Genomic DNA, 19,253 nt, shown 5'->3' with positions numbered 1-19,253 from the left:
AAAAATGTTCACTCGTTGTTGGAAAGGGTCCATGATAATGACTTTTATTAAGGCCTATATGTGAACTGTTTCAGAGGGAGGAAGTGGGCAAACCATTTGTCTATATGTGGGTTCTCACAGAACTCTTGGACTTTATTTAGACATACTTCCCAGTGGATCTTTTTTGCTTTACACATCAAAAGTTGTCCCCCTAGTAAGCTAAGTTTTTAACAAGATATCTACAATTTTTCCTGTAAAACTACCAGTGTGGCTATGTGGTCTCCAACTATGGAAATCACAGGGCTACTTGAAATAACAAAGAAGGATGCACATCCCTGGGCAAATCCCCTTTGTGCCTTGGCTTCTTCTGCTGTAAATTTATTCTAGTAATAGTGCCTACCTCCTAGGGTTATGACAAGAACAAAATGAGTTAATATTTATAAAGGGCTTAGAAAAGTGCCTGGCCCATGGTAAGCTCCATATGTTTGATAAATAAATAAGCAGCTGCAAGAACATTTAGGTGTATTTGTGCAATGTGATGCTTCTGGACTATAAAAAGTATCTATCAAAATAGACAATAGCCTCTCCCTTCTCTGAACAACTATTGCATTAGTAAAGAGTCCACAAACGATGGTCCCATTTACTTCACGTATATTAGCTATTTCTCCAAATGGACTCGAAGCACTCGGAGGGCACAGGTCATTCCCCAGTCTTCTACTCGACCTGCCACAGCACTTTCACGGTGTCCAGCTCCTGATGCGTATACATGTACACAACAATGCTGGCGGGCTGGCAGCTTTGGGAATGGTGTAAACAGTGCGGGAAGCAGAGGACGGAAAGGCTGCCCAGCCCATCTCAATGAGATCTGATCCTCGTGAAACGGCAGAGGTTCTAAAGCAATCTCTAGGTAAAGAATGTTCAACAATTGTTTACGCAGACTCCAGAGACAGAGGCCAAGTTAACCAGCATCAGAGAAACGGAAAACAAAACATGCGACTCGACTACCGGAAACAAGAGGCATCGTTACTTTTATTTACTTATATTCTGCCTAGTAATACGATGGAGCTGATGGGGCTCACTACAAATACACATAAACATAAATATTAAATAAAATACGGAATCAGGAAAATACAAATTAAAATAAAAGATCAATAGTGGAGGTCGGGGGATAGAACATAGACAGGCAGGAGGTGAGGTCTCCACACTGGCTAAAACACAGCCACCCCTTCAAAAAAGAAGCTGACAACATGAGGCCAAACAGGATTCAAAGAAAGCAACTGTGTAAGGAGTCAGGGCACTAGGGTCCAAGTACAAACCCAAGAACGAAATAGCCGGTGGGACAGCTATAGCAGTGAAAGGGCCGCACATCACTTAAACAACCCTTTACAGTATCAGTTCTCCAACCAGGCTCCTGATTAAAGCTGTTTGGTGAAACGTTTCCGGTTACATTCTTCACCAGGGTGGTGTGTGCTGACTACCAAAGGCAGAGCTGCATTCTTGCCAGATCAAAGGACAGAGCAGGTTGACAGACCACTGTAAAAACTGAGGGGCCAGATCAAAGCTCTCACCTAGATGCACGGCCCTCTGGCCCCCAGGTCGGAGGTGAGCCACGGCAGTGCCCCTTGAAGGCAACAGCAGCGCTTTTCTTAGAGACTAACTTTGGGATTGCTCCAGAATGAAAGACAAATGACTGATCACACTGCCGTCGCCAGACCAGAGAGCAAAGGCAATATGATTTTAGTCCAGAAATTTCCCACGGTACCTGCTACCAGCCACCCAACATGGCCAGCAACTACCTAATTTGCAGGGCCCGAGCCAGGGCTGGGAAAGGGCTTGGTACCTGGATCAGGAGGGTGGGAGGTGCCTGCCGAGCTGTCCACTAGACTTGCTTCGGTGCTGCTGGCTGAGCAGGGATGGGAATGGTAGCACGCTGCTGCGCCCCAGACACCCCAGGGCACACTCTTGTCTCTGACCCTCCCTTGTAGAAGGGCGGCGGGCCAAAACCCCATCAGGTGGCAGAGGCAAGCTGGCCTATGAGCTGAGGCTCTAAGTCCCTGTGCACAGGCCATGGCCTCACCAGACTTCACCTACAAAACACAGATTCAAAGCTAAAATTACGAAGAATTTCCAGATGGCAACCACAGAGCACTGAGCCTCGAGTCGGTGTACGGGCTGTTCTGAGCACAGAGCCCTGTGTGAGTACGCCGGGCGCTCGCCCGGGAAGCTGACTCCAAGAGTCACGAAAAATTCTGCAAAACGTTCTCACAAAATGTCTGATTGTGAGTGACAAAACTTATCAAAAAACCTGTCAACTGAATGAGTTGAAAAAGATATCCTCTGTCACATTTACAATTTTATATCGCATCAAACATAGCACACTTTGGCTTAAATTTACCACCATCACTATTTTAAAAATGACATATTTGGAGTTCTGGCTCTAATTTCAATTTCTATTCTGACTACGGCACACTGACAACAGGCTAGGGACTCCTTACAGAAATCCCTTCAGGATTACTTATTTTATTTTAAAAGTTGGAAAGTATCTTTTTTATTTGAAAGTTACTATGTATCTGCCCACAATATTACAATTAAGCAGTACACTCTTATACTATGCTTATATTCCAAGCTTTTAACACTATGGAAAACAAGAATTTGATCATACTGAAGGGTTTTAAGCAGGAAAGTGACATGATCTGATTTAAAATAGTTCTTGCTTTCATGCAGAAAATGGAAGGGTGGGGAATAAGGGCAGAAATAGGGAAACGAGTCAAGAAGCTATTGCTACAGTTCTGGTGCAGGGCAGTGGTGGCCTGGACGGGAGGACAGGAGCTGGCAGGAGAGAAATGGACAATAAACAGGATTTCCTGCTGATAACTAAATATGGTAATGAAGTAAAAGAATGAATGAAGACTAACTCCTGGGTTTCTGACTTGAGCAACTGGATAAAGGTACTTACCGAGCTAGAGATTTAACTGGCGAGGATTAGAAACCGACTGCATTGGAAATGTTAAGTTTGAGATGTCTACGAGACATCCAAATGGAGTCAACTAGGTAACTGGATATGCAGGTCTGAAGCTGAGAGAGGCGTGGGCTGTGTACACATTTCAGAAGCTACCAGCACACAGGTGGTATTTAAAACTACAGAAGACGCTATCACCTTGGAAGATAACGTAGAGAAAGATGAGGGCCAGGCGTAAGTCTGCGGGAAGACCAACCTGGAGAGGTCAGAGAAGGAGGGAGGGAAGACCCTGCAAAGGTGGCTGAAAGATTGCGAGAGGGGAAGAAACCCAGAGGATGGGGTGTCTGGAAAGCCAAGAGACGAGCAGAGGTAGAGGGGCCCAGAAGATGACTATAGAAAAGGGTCAGTAGGTTTGGCAACTTGGAGTCCCCGGGTGATCCTGCCAGGAGAAGTTCCAGGGGAGCAGAGGCAGCGGTGAGCAGGCTGGACTGAAGGAAGGGCAGGAAGGGAGGAGGCGCGCACACAAAGACAGGAGAGCAGACAATTCCTGAGAAAGTCTGCGGAGAGCTGGGGCCCGGAAATGCAGCTGAAAGGGGCTGTGGGACCAAGAGAGGGTTGTAAAGATTAGAAATTGGAGAGCACATTTGTATTGTAATAAGAATGACCCAAAGAGAAGCAATAACAAAGAACATCCTTGAGGAGATGAAGAGATGGAAGGGCTTCCCCAGGGTTGAGGGCAGGCCAGGGGAGCACAATCAAGGGACAGGGAGGTGGGAGTATTTGCAAGGGCATGACTATAACAATGGACCATGGACTGCAGGCTGGAGAGGGAGAGGAGCAGCCAGCAAGTGACTCGTGTGTAAATAAGAGGGTGGGGAGGAATCAGAAGTTTTATGAGTTCCAGAAAGTGCTGCAGTGAGACTGTAAGAAGGAGACGGGGCTTGAAGAGCGGGATGCGATTTTGGAGGTGGTGCATTTTCTAGTAAGGACAAGGTTCAGAGAAGACAAGAGGGCAGGAGAGATGGCCAGAGCAGATGTTCAGTGTGGGAAGAAACAACTCCTCCAGGATGGCATGCACCCAGGGACTGACTTCCTGCACGGGATTGTGGTCAACAGGGACGTGAAGGACGGAAGGGTAACCCAGATACACTCTGAGAGCTGGGTACCAAACAAGTTCTTGGCTGCCTCCCCCGGGTGTACAGCTGCTTCTCGGGCTCCCTGGGGCTTCTTGCGCGCGAAGGCAACACTTACGGAAGGCAGCGCCTCCAGAGACTTGTAGAGCTCAATTTTCACATTCACATAAGGGAAATCACACCTCAGAGTTTTAGAGTCTTAATTTTTACTTTGAAAATTCAAAAAGCCCCTCTCTTTCAAAACTTTCAACTAACAAACCTTTAACAAAATATAGCAAGACTCTGCCCACCACCAACAAATACATTCAACAAACACCTAATGAATTCCTGCCATGTCCCAGGCACTTCTCTGGGCTCTAGTGGAGATTTATACTCCAGTGGGAAAGCCGAGACAAAGTAAACACATAAGGAAAAACATAATATATTTTCACTTATAAATAGTAGGAAGGATACAAACTAGAGCAATGGAGATCAGCAAATGATGGTGTGAGCCATCACAGGCTTATTTTATTTTGTGCTATTGTGTTGTTAGTCGACATTAAGTATTTACTGTGCTTATGTTCATTTTTGTGCACTCTGACCCCTAAACTCAATGTTCTTTTCATTTAACATTAGTATACCAAATATCTTGAAATCTGGTATAAAACTGATTATTTCAAGAAAAAAAAGGGATGAATTTCAAAACAAGAAATATCAGCACTCAGTGGACTATATTGGGCATCTGCAGAGATAATCCATTCTGTCCAGGAAGACAGTCGAGATGCAGGAAACTCTAAAGTCCAATCGAGGTTTCTGGATTGTATCCTCATGTCTAAAGCGTAACTGTCAGCAGGCCGCAGCACTGCCCAGCGAAGAGGGTGACTTAGCCAGTCCAGCGCATCTGTCGTTATATTCCCTCCATGGAGAGAGGGGCATTTCAGGCTAATGTGGCTTGATGACCATAGCCATTGTGGCCATCCAACATCCACTGAGCTGCTCCCATAATCCCTGGGCAATTTTGTGAAGATAATCTGTTCTTGCCTGGGAAGAAAAATGCACTAACAACCCAATCTACTGAAGCATTCTAGCCCACCAGCTCACTGGAAGTTAACAAGCTGACATTATGCTCTTACTGGATATCATGCCATTGAGAGCCTGGTTAGACAGCTTCCCCAGTGAGCCATATCACTGTCAAATCCAGTGTCTAGACTACAAAGATGAGGTCTAACTGCTCCCTGGATCTCGAGATCCCAAGCTCTGGAAGGACCTGCTTCCCTGTTTTCTTTCACCCTCTGCTCTAAATACAGAGTTTGAGATGCCTCTGGACATTCCAATAGATATGGTCAGTGGGTAACAGTCTGCAGTTCAGAACAATGGAGATACATTTGGGAGTGCCCATTTATTCAACAAATACTTACTGAATGCCTATATCTACCAGATACAGATTGGAGTAAAAAGAACAAAAATGGACCAGATCACCAAAGATGAGCACATGGTGAGACTGGCAGGGGGCTGAGAGCAGAACCTAAGGAAAACCAATGCTGGGACACAGGCAGAGGAGGAATGCTTGGAGCAGGCAGGGAAGAGAGAGGAGGATCTGAAGCAATGTCATAAAGGCAAAGGAGATAAGATCACAGTGGTCAGTAGCGTCAAGGAAAGCAAAGAAGTCCAGAAAGAAAAGGCCTGAAATGGGTCAGCTGATCTGGCAATAACAGATGGGCTTTAGCAAAGTGTCAAACAGGTGAGTAGAGGCAGAATACGGATCACAAAGAATAGATCTGTTTATGAACAGGGGAAATCAACAATTTGGGATCTCCACGTACGGCTTATCTTTTATAACTCATCACTGGTGTGATGGTTAATTTCATGCATCAACTGAACTGGGCCACTGGCTGGACCAATAATCTTTGGTCAAAGATTATTCTGGATGTTTCTATGAAGGTGTTCTTTGGATGAGAGTAACAGTGAAACTGGTGGACTCTGAATAAAGCAGATTACTCTCCATAATGCAGGTGGGCCTCATCCGATCAGCTGAAGTCTTAATAGAAACAAAGACTGGCCTCCCCTGAGAAAGAATTCTACCAGCAGACTGCCTTTGGACTTGCACTACAACACTTCCATGAACCCCTGGCCTGCTGACCTACCCTGTAGATTTTAGACTTATAAGCCTCCACAACTGTGTGAGCCATTTACTTAAAATAAATATCTATCCATCCATCCATCTTTCTACCTATCTATCTTTCTATCTATACTGCTGGTTCTGTTTCTTTGGAGAGCCCTGACTAATTTTGGTACCAAGAGTGGTTCTAGAAGAAAAGAATCTTATAAGGATGAGTTTTCTGAATTGGTTCTGGGGTTTCTAGAAGCAGCTCTCAAATCTGATTAGATTTAAAGACACTAGTGACTCTGTTTCCAGCAGTAAAGAGAGCACTGACATTCCCTGGCATGATGTGGAAATAGATATGTGAAAAGTCACTACTGGATACTCCTAATCAAATATTTATAAAAACCAAGGCTCTGGGTGTCCATGCATATAATACCTTTGAATATTTTTGTCCTACTAACCAGGATAATGATATTGGCTGAGTGCTCCTAATGTCACCAGACAAAGTGGGGAAAGAAAAGGACGAGCTCAGGAATTTGAATTCCCAGCTCAAATGCCACATAATGACCAGGAAACTTCTATAGCTACCCCAAAAGAGACCCCATCTCCTATAGCTGCACTGCTGCAAACCCAACCGGACTCTCACCCTGTGAGCGGCCGCATTACAACAGAAGTTGAACTCCCAGCCTCTCAGGGTGTCCACTGTTCAAGTGAGGGCATCGACTGGGAAGGAGTGGGACCCTGAAACTTGGAATGGGGACGTGTGGGAAGACCCTGAAGAATTCAGGGACAATGAACCCCTAAATACTGACGAGTCTTCTCTGTCGGCAGAAGCAACCGCTCCAGCCTCATCTGAGATTAACCCTGCTTTGCCTGAGGAAACTTTAATGCCCTCCTGAGGCAGCCGCCACGAAAGACACTGCTGGTTCTCCTCAGGACCCCATCCCCACCACCTCTCTTTCCTTTAGACTATTATGAGACTCAAGTCAGAGAAGGCCCTAAAGAGTGACCCACGGGGAGGCGTGCTACACTCCAAAGGAACTACTATTTTTCTAGTTTTTACAAACAGAAATGCAGGAACTATGTGTGGGAACAATGGTGTGCGATAATGGTGGAAGGAACAGCAAGGTGGGTCAGGCTGAATTATTGACATGGGCCCACCAAACAGACATTCTGCATTTAACATTGCCACTCAGGAAATCAGAAAGAGACGTAACAGTTTGTTTGGTTCCTTGGCTGAAACATGGACCCAAAGTGGTTCCTAGTAAATGAACCTGAAATGCCAGACCTGCCTTGGTTTATGACACAGGAAGGGACTCAAAGGCTTAGGGAAAGGGGGATGTTAGAGAGGACTTGTCACTTAGGACCTCCTCACCCACCCTGGGAAGGTCCGGAGGACACATCTTTCACCATGACTGTGAGAGGAGCCCAGCAGTCCTCAAGAGCTCGGTGACTGCTCTTCTCTGTAGGCCAGACCTCACAGTGGGAACTGCTACCACTGAGCTGGGGAACCTAAATGCAACGGGAGTAACTGGATCTTGGAGTGGCAGGAGAAGGTGGGCACGGTGACCATGACGGACAGCACAGCGAGGCAGCAATCGAACAGTCTGACTCGCAGAGACCCATGGGTTGGCCAGCTGATCGTGGTGTGATCTGGGAGTGAACTAGATGGGCAGCCTACTAAATTCTGACTTGATCTGTATGAGCAGAAGAGTTTTCAGTCAAGTAAACACAAGTCTAACTTGAATCATAAAATCAGAAAGTCACAGTCCCTCAATCAATTCCCAGACTTGAGCCAGTTTACAGACCCAGAACCCTGTGAATAAAGGGGAGGCCAGGTCCAAACTAGCATAAATCAAGAAAGAAATTTGAATGAAGGAGTTTCAATGGCAAGCCACTGGCTGTACGTACCAAACTATTTAAAGAACTAAACTGTATTTTGCAGTTCTTAGTATTAAGGAGAAGAAAATTTGAGATAAAATACTGTACAGACCCACAAACTCTAATCGAAAAGCCGTGGGGCCAGATGTTTCAGAAGGTAGAATTTCTTAGATTTCTGAAAATTAATACAGTGCATATACCATATATTCTCTCCCAGCCCAGCAGGGTCTAGGGCGGTTCCCATAATCGAACATATTAGTATTTCTGTAGCGAAACACATGATTAGTCACACCAAGTGGGATCAAGATTAGAAACAGCCTCTCATTAGTTCAGGTCGAATTTTGCAGCCAAAAGAGTTTCTCAAACTGAGAAAAAACCTTTGGTTTTTGGATTTTTGGAATGGCTGATAAGAGACTGTGAACCCATATTTGAAATGAAAATGAGAGAATGCCCTTCAGCATTTTCTGTTCTGAAATCGATATACTAGAACCTGGTTACAGATCGGCACCACCTCCGCTTGCTGTGAATGCACTCTGACTTCTCTGGTGCATCAAGTTCAGCAGGCCTCACTGGGGTTCTTCTGCATGTGCAGTCACTGGAAAAAACAGCTGAAAGTGATCAAGACTCATGGTCCCCACTAGCTGAGAGACAAGGGCTGGGCTCCTGCCTGTGCGGGGCTGCAGGGCAGCACGGCCACGGCACCTCTGCCACGGGGTGGGGGCCAGGGAAGGGCACGGGGGAGGAGCAGCAGTTTGAACGCCCTCAGCCTGTCTGGATGACCTGTAGGGACGCCTGCCGGGATCTGACTGCAGGAGGAGCTGCGCAGCCTGCAGGGAAGAACCCAGGCCAAGAGAAGAGGAGAGGCTGGGCGGTGTGGTCCACAGGCAGTGCCCCGAGGTGGGCAGGGCACCATTCTGAGCCCAGTCTGGTGTCAGACACTGGGTTACGTGGACTCATCCCGTGTCCTAGCCAGCAGGAGCAGCGTGAGAGTGAGATGCTACAAGAAGCACATCATTCAAAGTCCCTGAGGAGCAGCAGAGCACCAGGTGGCAGAAACAGATCCTGCACCGTCAGTGAGGATGGTCGACACGGCAGCTTGGTCACTCCACGGCGGAGTCACTGGCATCAAGGCACTGGGTTCTTGGCACAAACACCACTACACAAAGGAGGAAACTGGGGGCACCCGGGTCAGTTAAAGAACTCTCTGTTAACATTTATGACATCCTGGAAGCCTCCCCCAAAACAGCCAGAGAATTTAAAGGAGAAATTCTGTAATATAGCAGAGTGGTTGCAAACCAATGCTTGGAGCTTGAGTCCCAACTCTACCGTATGCCACCTATGTGACCTTGGACAAGTTATACAACCTGCCTGGTTCTTAGTTTCCTCATCTGTAAAATTAATAAAAATAATAACTATCACAGAGTTGTAAGGAGTAGATGATATAATGCATATAAATTGCTTAGCACATAGTAAGCACTCAATAAATGAGGGTAGAGCAAAAGGAATAACATGAACTTAGTTTTATGTCTAAATAGCCACATTTTGGTCAACAACGGATTGCACATATGACATACGACGGTGGTCCCATAAGATTAGTACCATATGGGCTAGGTGTGTAGTAGGCTACACCATCTAGGTTTGTGTAAGTACCTTCTATGATGTTCTTTGCATAACAACGCATGAATATAGTTAAACCTAAGAACTGGGTACAATGTGTCACAGTTGCTAGAAAACTACTTAAGCTACAGGCCCTGACAGTAGATTGGAGGCATTATAAGGGATCATAATTTCTAAAGAGACTCTGAGTTTGGAAGAAAAAAATAAAAAGAATAAATTACAAGAATTTATCAATGAAGTCATCCTTCTGTTCTTGGATAAAGGCCTAATGGGACCAAGGGAAAATGATAAATGAATGAAAAATTTCAGCAGCCACGTGCATTCTTAAAGATAATGAATACATAAAAAGGGTTAATGGCAAAGATATAAAGGGCCCAGGAGACAAATACAATTTCCCAATTTAGGCACTACGAATGGTCAGACAGTCAACTGACCTCTGCCTTTTTACAGCAGCCAGAAGTCCAAGGACGTTGGTCGGGACTCTAGGGCATTGCTAATGCCAACCACTTGGTAAAATAAGAGTGGAAAGGAAAAAAGGAATATCACTGAAGATATATGAAGGCTTCATATCTCACCAGCCCTAGGACCAAGAGCCATACCATACTTGAGATCTCAGGAGATGCTTCTAGTTCTTCTAATAATTAAATTCCTTTTGACAGAGGCTAAAGACCAAACTAATCTACAATGAATTCTGTGCCCAAGCAAACCATTTATTCTCTCTTTTAAAGTGATACCAGTGGTCTTAGAAAGCAAGATTAAAATCTCTCCAAGGTTGGGGTACACACGAGATGCATGTCCTATACAGAGAATTCAAATTCTCAGACAAAAGATACAACTTAAATAAAATCACCCTTAGGCTGCAGTTAGAAGATTCTAATCGTCCAGAAGTGATTGTGGCTGAATTGACTCAACCTCAGTGGGGACGGAAAGGAAAGTGAGAAATATTTAGCAGGAAGACCAGCATTTACTAGATGGAGGGGAGGCATCAATATTTCTGAAAAACTGTCTATATCAGGTTTGTCCAATGAAATTACATTTTTAAAACTCAGGAGGAAAGATCAACCATTAACGAAATCCCATAATGTATCCTTTGTAAGTTTAAAAAGTAACTATTTTGTGACACAAATAAGTATACTCTGTTTTTTTTATTTACTGCAAATCTTCATAGTAGATGAATCATATTTTTTTAAAAGTGGTGAGTGTCAGGAATTCAATCTTTCCTTTGGTGTGCATTATTTCTTTGAGTATGTGCACCCTGTCTGACACATCCCACTGGAATCTAGGCCCCCTGCTGCATCCACGGGACCTGAAACCGCCTGGTGCCCGCGAGGGGCTCACTTAGTCGAACACACAGATAGAGACTCAGTGAAAACACACATTTACATTCTATGTACTTTTCCCATATCTCTCTCTTTCACTTAATATTTGTCTTTATTTCTTCTTCTGGCAGCATCTGAACCTAGTGAATTACCATAACCTGGAGTTATGGTAAAAACAAGTGGTAGAATATTAAAAAAAAAAGACTAAGTTTTGTTTTATTATCCCAACTGATAAATAAGTAAAAGGCTGAAGGAGTTGGTGATGAGATCTGGGGCCTTTCAATGACAGAGATAGTGGCTCAAGTCTAAATTTGGTCAACAAGCCTTGGAAAAGAGAAAAGTCCTATTGATAAAAGAGTTAGATCTACAACAAACGTGATAAAATAATTTAAATACATAATAACCAGTAATTCTAAAAAAACCCTACAGTGTTTAAAGTATTCGAAGAATGTTAACATATTCCATCTGAAGAAATATGAAATGGTCCTAAAAGAGTGAAAATAATCAGATAATGCATGAGATCACACTTGGAAAAAACATTTCTTCTTTCAACAAATATTTATTCGGTACCTACTATGTGCCAGGCTACATCCTAACTACACATTGCAAACTAATGAACTGTTGTGAAGACATGCCTCATTGCCGTTTAACAAATATTTATTAGTACCTATCATATCCACTATACTAAGTACTAGATACTTCTATAAACAAGATAGACACTATCTCTGTCCTAGATTCTAGTGGAGGAAAAAAGAGAAGACAAACCACATAGTTAGAAATTACAATAAGGAAATAAACAAAAGGCCAGGAAATGATCCCAGGGAACTCCTCTGGATTAGGGTGGCTGGAGAAGACCTCTCTGAGGAATGACATTTATGCCAAGACCTCACCGACCTCACCAATGAAGAGGAGCCAGCGTGGACAGTTTTGGAGAAAGAGCATACCAGGCAGCAGGAACAGCAAGTACAAAGGCCCTGAGGTGGGGAGGCCTGTCAAAGAGCAGAAAGACGGTAGCGCGGCTTGAATACAGTCAGCCAGTGGTGCCAGGTGAAACCAGAGAGGCAGACAGAAACCAGGTCACAGAGAGCACTGTAGGTTATGGGGAGACACTGGGATTTCATTCCGAGTGCAGTGGGAAGCCATGAAGAACTTTTGACAATAAAGTGACATGATCTGATTTGCATTTTTATAAAAATCATTCTTGCAGTTACGTGAAAAATGGATTAAAAAGAGATAAGAGGGGGAAATGAGGAGACCAGCTGGGAGACTGACTATCCCAGTAACATAGGCAAGAAATGATGGTAATTTTGACTAAAATGCTAGAAGTGCACCACTGATAGAAAAAAAGGAGGTGAATTCCAGATGCATTTCGGAGATAGATGAACTGACTGGATGGGGCGGAGGGAAGAAGGTCAGAGAGGAATCGAGGGTGGATCCCAGGTGTCTGGGCTGAGCAATTAGATGGTCGGTGGTGCCACTTACTGAAATAGGCAGTGCAAATCACTGAGATTTATTCTTCCTACACTGTGTGCTCCTTCCCATCCAAGGGTCACCAAAGACATTCCAAGTGCCACATACAGTGAATCCTGACTGTATTCAATCTCCTTTCATCCGACACTGCTAACCACTTCCTCTTCCTTAAAACTTCATTCTCTCTTGGTTTCTAAGACACCACACTCTTCCAGTTCTTCTCTTACTCATGAGCCTCCTTCTCAGGGCCCTGTCGCTGGCCCTCCACTATTTCCTTCAATGTTCTCTCCCATGGTGACCTCATCCAAGCAATCCACAAACTGCTAGCCACAAAAAGCCTCCCACATCTGTATTCCCAACCAGAACGTCCTCCTCATCTCCAGAACCTTTTACCCAACTGATTCTGTGCATTTCTACTGGGATGTCTCAACAGCATCTTAAAATCAACATATCCAAGAGTAATGTCATCTTCTTCTTCCTCCAACACTCTTATTCGCTCCTCTCATATTCTTCATCTGTGAAAAGCCCCATTTTCCAAAAACATGCCCAGCTTCCCAAGCTCACAACCTTAGGATCATCTTACACTCCTCTTTCAAGCCCACAGCAAATCAATTTCCAAGCCTGATCAAATTTACTTTCTAACTAGCTCATGAGTATGTCCCATTACTTTAATTCAGGTCTTCATCACCCTCCTCTGGATTATTACAACAGACCTCTGTTTCTTCAGCCTCACACCACCCTAACCCACCCTTCACATCTCAATAGGCAGAGAAATCCTCGTCAGGGTTCCCACAGCCCTTAGGATAAAATCCAGCCTTTTGAACAGCAAACAAGGTCCATTGTGAGTTAGTGCCTCTGGCTGGCTCTCCTGCCTCAACTCCCACCATCTGTCTTATACACTCCAAACTCCACCACACTCACCCACAACAGGGTCACTCATGACTCTGGACACACTGTGTCCTCCCCCAGTGCCTACTCAGCGTAAGCATCCCTCTCTCCAGGAGCCGGAACTTTGAGGTCTGAGATGACGACCCTCCTTAGCGCTCTCACAGCACCCCATTATCAAGACTTCTTAGATTCCTCATCACACTGTGTTTCCCCTGCTGAACTGGAACTGCTGTGACGGCAGGGACAATCCTTCCCAGAATATTTCTGGTGCTTAATACTTAAAGGGGTGCTTCATAAATGTTTGCTGAATAACTGTGTCTGGATCAAACTCAAGAAGCTTTTCAGTAAAACATGAACTAATCTGTACAGCATCCATGACCAGGAAAAGGTGACTTGGCAAGAAGAAACACTGGGTTGTCTTCTGAAATTACCCAATAACATCAGCTGCTGACTCGCACATACCAACATCCACCTTTCACTACTGAAGAGCTAGGCAGGTCCAAGGGGTATGGAGCTTTATTCTGATGATCGTTTCCTATTAGCAGCCATTTATATTTAGAACTTCAGTCCTGCTACTTTTAATACCCTGACTTTAATTACCATCTCCCTGACTGCTTCCCCCTCAATGGCCATGTCTGACCTCTCATGCATAATCATTACGTCTGAAGCACACAAGCTTTGCGATAAACCTGACTTTTAGCTATTCCCTACGTGTTCACTTAAACACAAATATCTCCACCATCACCAACAAAAACTCCACACATTCAACTTTTCTTTTTCAGAAGAGACATTTATACAGGCTGGATTGTGTCTTATATATACAAAGCTTACCGTCACCTGTCAACCCGGGTGGGTGGACACGCTTCTACAGCTATGCTTTACAGCCCATGGAATCATTGGTTAAACCACGTTTTCCCTGGGTCCAAAGATTACATTAAGGACTTTTCCATGAAAGAAATTACTGACGAAACCCGTATTCAGACACTGTGATGCAACGGACATTTTGCGAAACAAAGGAAATGAAAAAGTCTACGTGGTTTCTGAGGAGCTGGCCCTGTTTATAACCATTACTTAACCACCTTCTGAGACAGCAACAAGTATTCTGCCTCGAACAACACAAAAAGAGTCCTATGGGAGACACCGCTTCACACGTCCATAGAACTCATCCAATCCAATAAATCGAGACTGAGGTTTACCTTAAATCTGACACACGGAATTTGGCAAGAAAAAGAAAATGTGCTTTAAAAAAAAAATGTGCTTTTTAATGTCCTGTGTCTTGTCAAACTACGGTGACTATGTGGGGAATTACTACGGAAGTGACCAAATCCTTTTAAGCCAGGTCATTTCAATGGTATTCCCCGATCTTTGCAGCCTAACCCAGAAGTAATGCGAATTTCTTCTTGGTGCTCTGCAGACTACAGAGACGAGACAAACAGGACTCCAGGACTCTTCCGTCACTGAGGCTTCAAAACCGGATTGGAGAGCATTGGAAATGGAACTTACGACGCAAAACCGAACATTCGCCTAAACAGGGAAACAAACCCACAAAGGCCCTGCAAATGAAAAAGCTGCAACCTTCCGCCAGCCTCCCAAAGGTGGGAAACGCCAGAACTCCGGGTTCCTGAACCAGAACGGCAGGCGGGCCTGGGGCACCCGAGTCACCGTGCGGAGGGGGCAGGAGACCCAGCGAGGGCGCGCCGCGGCCGCCCCCCGGGCAGGGGCAGCTGGGGAGCTCCCCTCCTCCGCACGCGGGGACCCGGGGAAGAAAGGCTGCGCGCTCGCCGCCGGCGGGCTCCCGGGCCGAGGGCGAGGCCGCGCCCCGTCCCCACCGCGGCGCCCTGTCCCCACCGCGCGCAGGGCCCGCGCCGGCCACGAGGGGCGTGTGCCGACCCGCGAGCCCGCCGCCCTCGCCCCAGCCCAGCCCGGCCGCAGCCTCACTCACAGAGCCCTAGCGCCGCCGCCAGCACCGACCACAGCCAGCGCCTGCGGTGTGGGGCCGCAATCACGGCTCCGGCCCCGACGGGCGCTGCCATCGTCCTCCCGCCGCCGCGCCCCTGGCCCCGGCGCGCTCTGCGGTCGGCTCGGCTCGGGGCAGGGGGCTCGGGACTCGCCGCCGCCGCACCGAGGGCTTGCCACGCCGCGCTCCCCTCGCCCGGCCCCAGCCGCCGCCAGCCAGCAGTCTGCCCAGCCCGAGCCCCGCCGGTTCGGCCGGGCGCTTATTGGCTGCCCCGCGCGCCCTGGAAGGACGCGATTGGGAGGCCGCCTGTCCATCACCCCTCTCGTGGGGCGGGCCCCGCCTTCCCGGTCCCGCCCCGGCTCCCTAGCCCGGCGCTGGAGGCTGCCGTCGAGAGTCCTCTGCCTGCGTGGCTGGCTGTCCCCGCCGGCCCCACGGTCCGCCGGCGTCTCCCCTGCTCTCCTAGGGTCCCGTCCCACCCATCCTTCATTGTCTCTCCTCGCCGAGGGCTTCGGCGGGTCTGTCGGCGCCTCTGTTTCAGCTCTTCTCTGTTTCTTTGAGCCTCACCTAAAAAAAAAAAAGCAATTCATTTACCGGAAAAAAAAAAAAAAAGGTACGCTGGGGAGAGACTTGTGATTCAGTCGCCAAGAGAGAACACATCTCCCGCCTCGCCCTGTCCCCAAGGCCTGTCCTTTGCCTGGACTAGAAAGTGCATGTGCTGCAGTTTGAGAAATTTACTCGCTTCAAAAGAAGTCTCCATCTTGTCTGAATCTCCTCTGAGGAGCCCCCGCCCCGCCTTTGGCTTAAGAAGGGGTGGGAACTGGGAACTCTCTCCCACTACCTGCAACACAGATGAATGTGCTTTTTGTTTGCTTTGCTTTTGCAAACAAAACGTCGCTCGATTTGTCAATAAAATATTGGGATAGGGGAAGTTGCTCACCCTGACTCAAGTGTCCTGGCTGACCTTGCTCAACTCGGTTACCTTGGCCCAGAACAGTGTCTGCTACCTACTGGTTGCCCAATAAAACTGGGAAGTGTTTGGTAGGGTCCTTAGGTGAATAGCGTACAAAAGGACAGGGAGGGACAGGAGCAGGAGAAAGATGAGGCAGAAGGAAGAAAAGGGAAAATCCAGGTGGGGAGGTCCGTAGAGTGAGGGAAGGAACGAGTTTCCGGTAATTAGCACAAGGGAGGGGAAGAGCATGGTGAGAGAACGCAAATGCAGCCGCTCCTTTCAGGGTGTTGTGGAAAGTCATTCTTACGTCCTTCCTGATATTTTTGCTGTTTTCGCTTAATAGCCTTGTAGTACAGCAAACTTGTAATAATTGCTTTAGCATTAGTGAGAGAAAACTAAAAGAGCATGACAGATCATTTTGCCCTATTTCTCTCAGCAGATCCTTATGAAGTGTGCCTGGAATGCCATCGGTTGGAAAGAATACAAATGCATTAAGTTAGTAACGCCTCTGTGAGCACCTAGGTCTTACTCTTCTGGAACACATAGTCTGCCAGGGTAGACAAACAGGTACTGAACTAAATTTTTTTAAATGCTTGAAGAGAAGGGCACATAAAGGACCCACCCCAAGGCCAGCAGGGACAGTAGGACTCAGAGACACACATAACGTGAAAAGCTTCTGCTCTGACTGTGATGTACCACAACACACATACCTGCCTCTTCTGAGCACCACTGGCCCAAGAGGAGTCTGGGAAAGATGCACAGAGGATGTGGCATTTGAGGCAGACTGCAAAGAATGGATAAAGGTTCACCAGAGAGAAACAGGAAAAGCAAACTCAGCAACAGGAAAGCAGTTCCAGGTGCAAGAAACAGTGGGTAAATCCTGTGTGGTGTGGAACTTTGGGGGAGTGAGGGAAAGAGGGGAAACAGAGAATGTTAGAAAAGTGGGCTGTGGTCCTATTTTGCACAGCCTTCTTGTCTTTGTTCTGTAGGCATCAGGAGTGATGAGAGGGGAGTGACATGTTCAGATCTGTGTTTTAAACGGGTGACTGCTGCAACAGACAGGCAAGCTAAATCAGTTTCGTTAACATTTCTATGGAAAGAATGTCTTAATCCAGGAGAAGGGTTGCATTTTTGCTAGAAAATTTTGAAAATCTGAAAATTAGAGCTCTAGTGTCTCTGGTGTCCCTGGACACAGAGGCACCAAACTGGGTGAACAACAGTAATGGGATCCTTAGAAAGGAGATGCCAGTTGTGATAGGGGAAGGGTATGTCACCAGGCTTCTTCATTCACTGTGACTGGGATAAAATGCTCCTCCAGATCTTCCGTCTCCCCGTGCCCTGCAACCATCTCTGTACTACCGCTGCTTCCCAGAGACCTACAAGGGAAGATGTGCCCTGGGGAGGGGTCCCGGCCTTCCTCTAACTGGGAGAGAGCTACTTATTGGGAATTAGGCAGTTGGTGTCCTGAATCTTGTCACTGTCAGTTTTCCTGCATCGTCGTTGTGAGGGGCACGTGAGGTCTTCCAGTGGAGCCTGCAGAGCAGAAGAGAAACTCTTCTTCAGTCACTAGAGAGAAGGAGGAGTAAGGAAAAAAACTCCAAAATGATAATAACTATAGTAAACTCTAGTGGCAAAGGAGAGCAGAGAGACCTCTTAATGAGTGTAGAGACTACGGTTTTCAGAAATCTGAAGTGGTTGCAATATTTCCTAACAAGTTATATTTTGTAGTTTCCCCATTCTCAGGACAAATCTAAACTTCTTGAGTGTCCAGGGCACGTTTTTTCTAGTTAAGTTTTGATGGGTAAACTATCCTGGTGTCTAGAACTAATTAGCATTTTAAAGGTTGTTCTTATGCTTGTCCTTGCCTTAAGCCTTAAGAAAAACTGAAGACTCAAGTTAGGACACTTTCAAATAAAGAAGGGTGGGGACAGAATGTTACAGCACCAAAATTATAATTTACTGGTGTCAAACCACAGGAAGAAAATTGACGATTCAGTGTCTGGCACATAGTTAGTGCTTCTAAATGTTTGTTGAATGAATGAGCAGTCAAATGAATAAACTGATGAATGAATGGTATATGAAATAAAACAGATAAACAGGTCTATCTAGGATAGTGACACTATCTGTTGTGTCTTATCTGTTTAATTATTTGCTAGAGTGACAATTCACAATTACCAGTTGTCCAAGTACCAAAATGTAGTATTGTTAAGGAATTTGGAACAAATTGAAGTCATTCAGCAATTATTCATTGAGTGCCAGCTTTGCTAGTGTAAGCCTCAGTACTAAATATTTAGGAATCTAAAATATTGTAAAGAAGCCATGCCTTCTTTATCTAATTAAAGATATTGAGACAACTGGGCACCAATTATACAACTGGTTAGCCAATTATACAGCAGAATTCAATGTTGATATTGTTGTGTTGTCCTCCAATAAATTATGACTAGCGGAGACAAGACTGCAACCCAATTATATACACATTCAACTAGTTTTAATATGTTAAAGAATCTTTTTCTGGGAAGGTTAGGGTTTGGAATTTATCCAAAAGGGAAAAGGTTTTCCAACAGAAGAGAATAGTTTGAGTGAGAACACAGAGATGGGAATTCGCAAGGCTGGAAAGGCAGTGCTTTGAACTCTCGGATAAAAAGGATAGGCGAGAAACCAACAATTTTACTACTATTGGAAGGCGCAACATCCAGAACTCATAAGGGAGAGAGTTTGGAATCTGTCTGCCACAGGGACAGTCCCACACACTCGCTGCAATTTATTAGTCATGAATACGAATAGACTTAAGGTTTTCAAATTAAAAGGTAAATATTACACTGGTAATGACACCGTCGTCCTCTCCTGTGTTACTGATTTTCAAAGATCAAAAGAGAAAAGACAGAAATTCGAAAACTTGAACGGTAGAACGCGAAAACAGTCGAAAGATATAAATCCAATACACGAATAACCACTTGGGGGCGCGGGACCAAGTCGCTCCACTTTCCTTTGTTATAGCGGGAAACAAGTAACCACGTC

The 19,253-nt window shown here is 45.8% G+C and overlaps 1 protein-coding gene across 1 annotated transcript in view; it reads right to left on the bottom strand.

Annotated features, from left to right (window-relative positions):
• MPZL1 (myelin protein zero like 1) overlaps nucleotides 1–15,522 on the bottom strand; it is a 56,489-nt gene extending 40,967 nt beyond the window's left edge. Inside the window, exon 1 of the mRNA XM_070591499.1 lies at nucleotides 15,272–15,522. Coding sequence (XP_070447600.1) covers nucleotides 15,272–15,362 — 91 coding nt within the window. The 5' untranslated portion in view covers nucleotides 15,363–15,522. The remainder of the gene's footprint in view (nucleotides 1–15,271) is intronic.
• Nucleotides 15,523–19,253: the final 3,731 nt, after the last annotated feature.

This window comes from Equus przewalskii, chromosome 23 (genome assembly GCF_037783145.1).
Source record: "Equus przewalskii isolate Varuska chromosome 23, EquPr2, whole genome shotgun sequence".
NCBI lineage: Eukaryota > Metazoa > Chordata > Mammalia > Perissodactyla > Equidae > Equus > Equus przewalskii.
The sequence above is the reverse complement of the archived record's forward strand: the minus strand, read 5'-3'. Positions and strand labels throughout refer to the sequence as shown.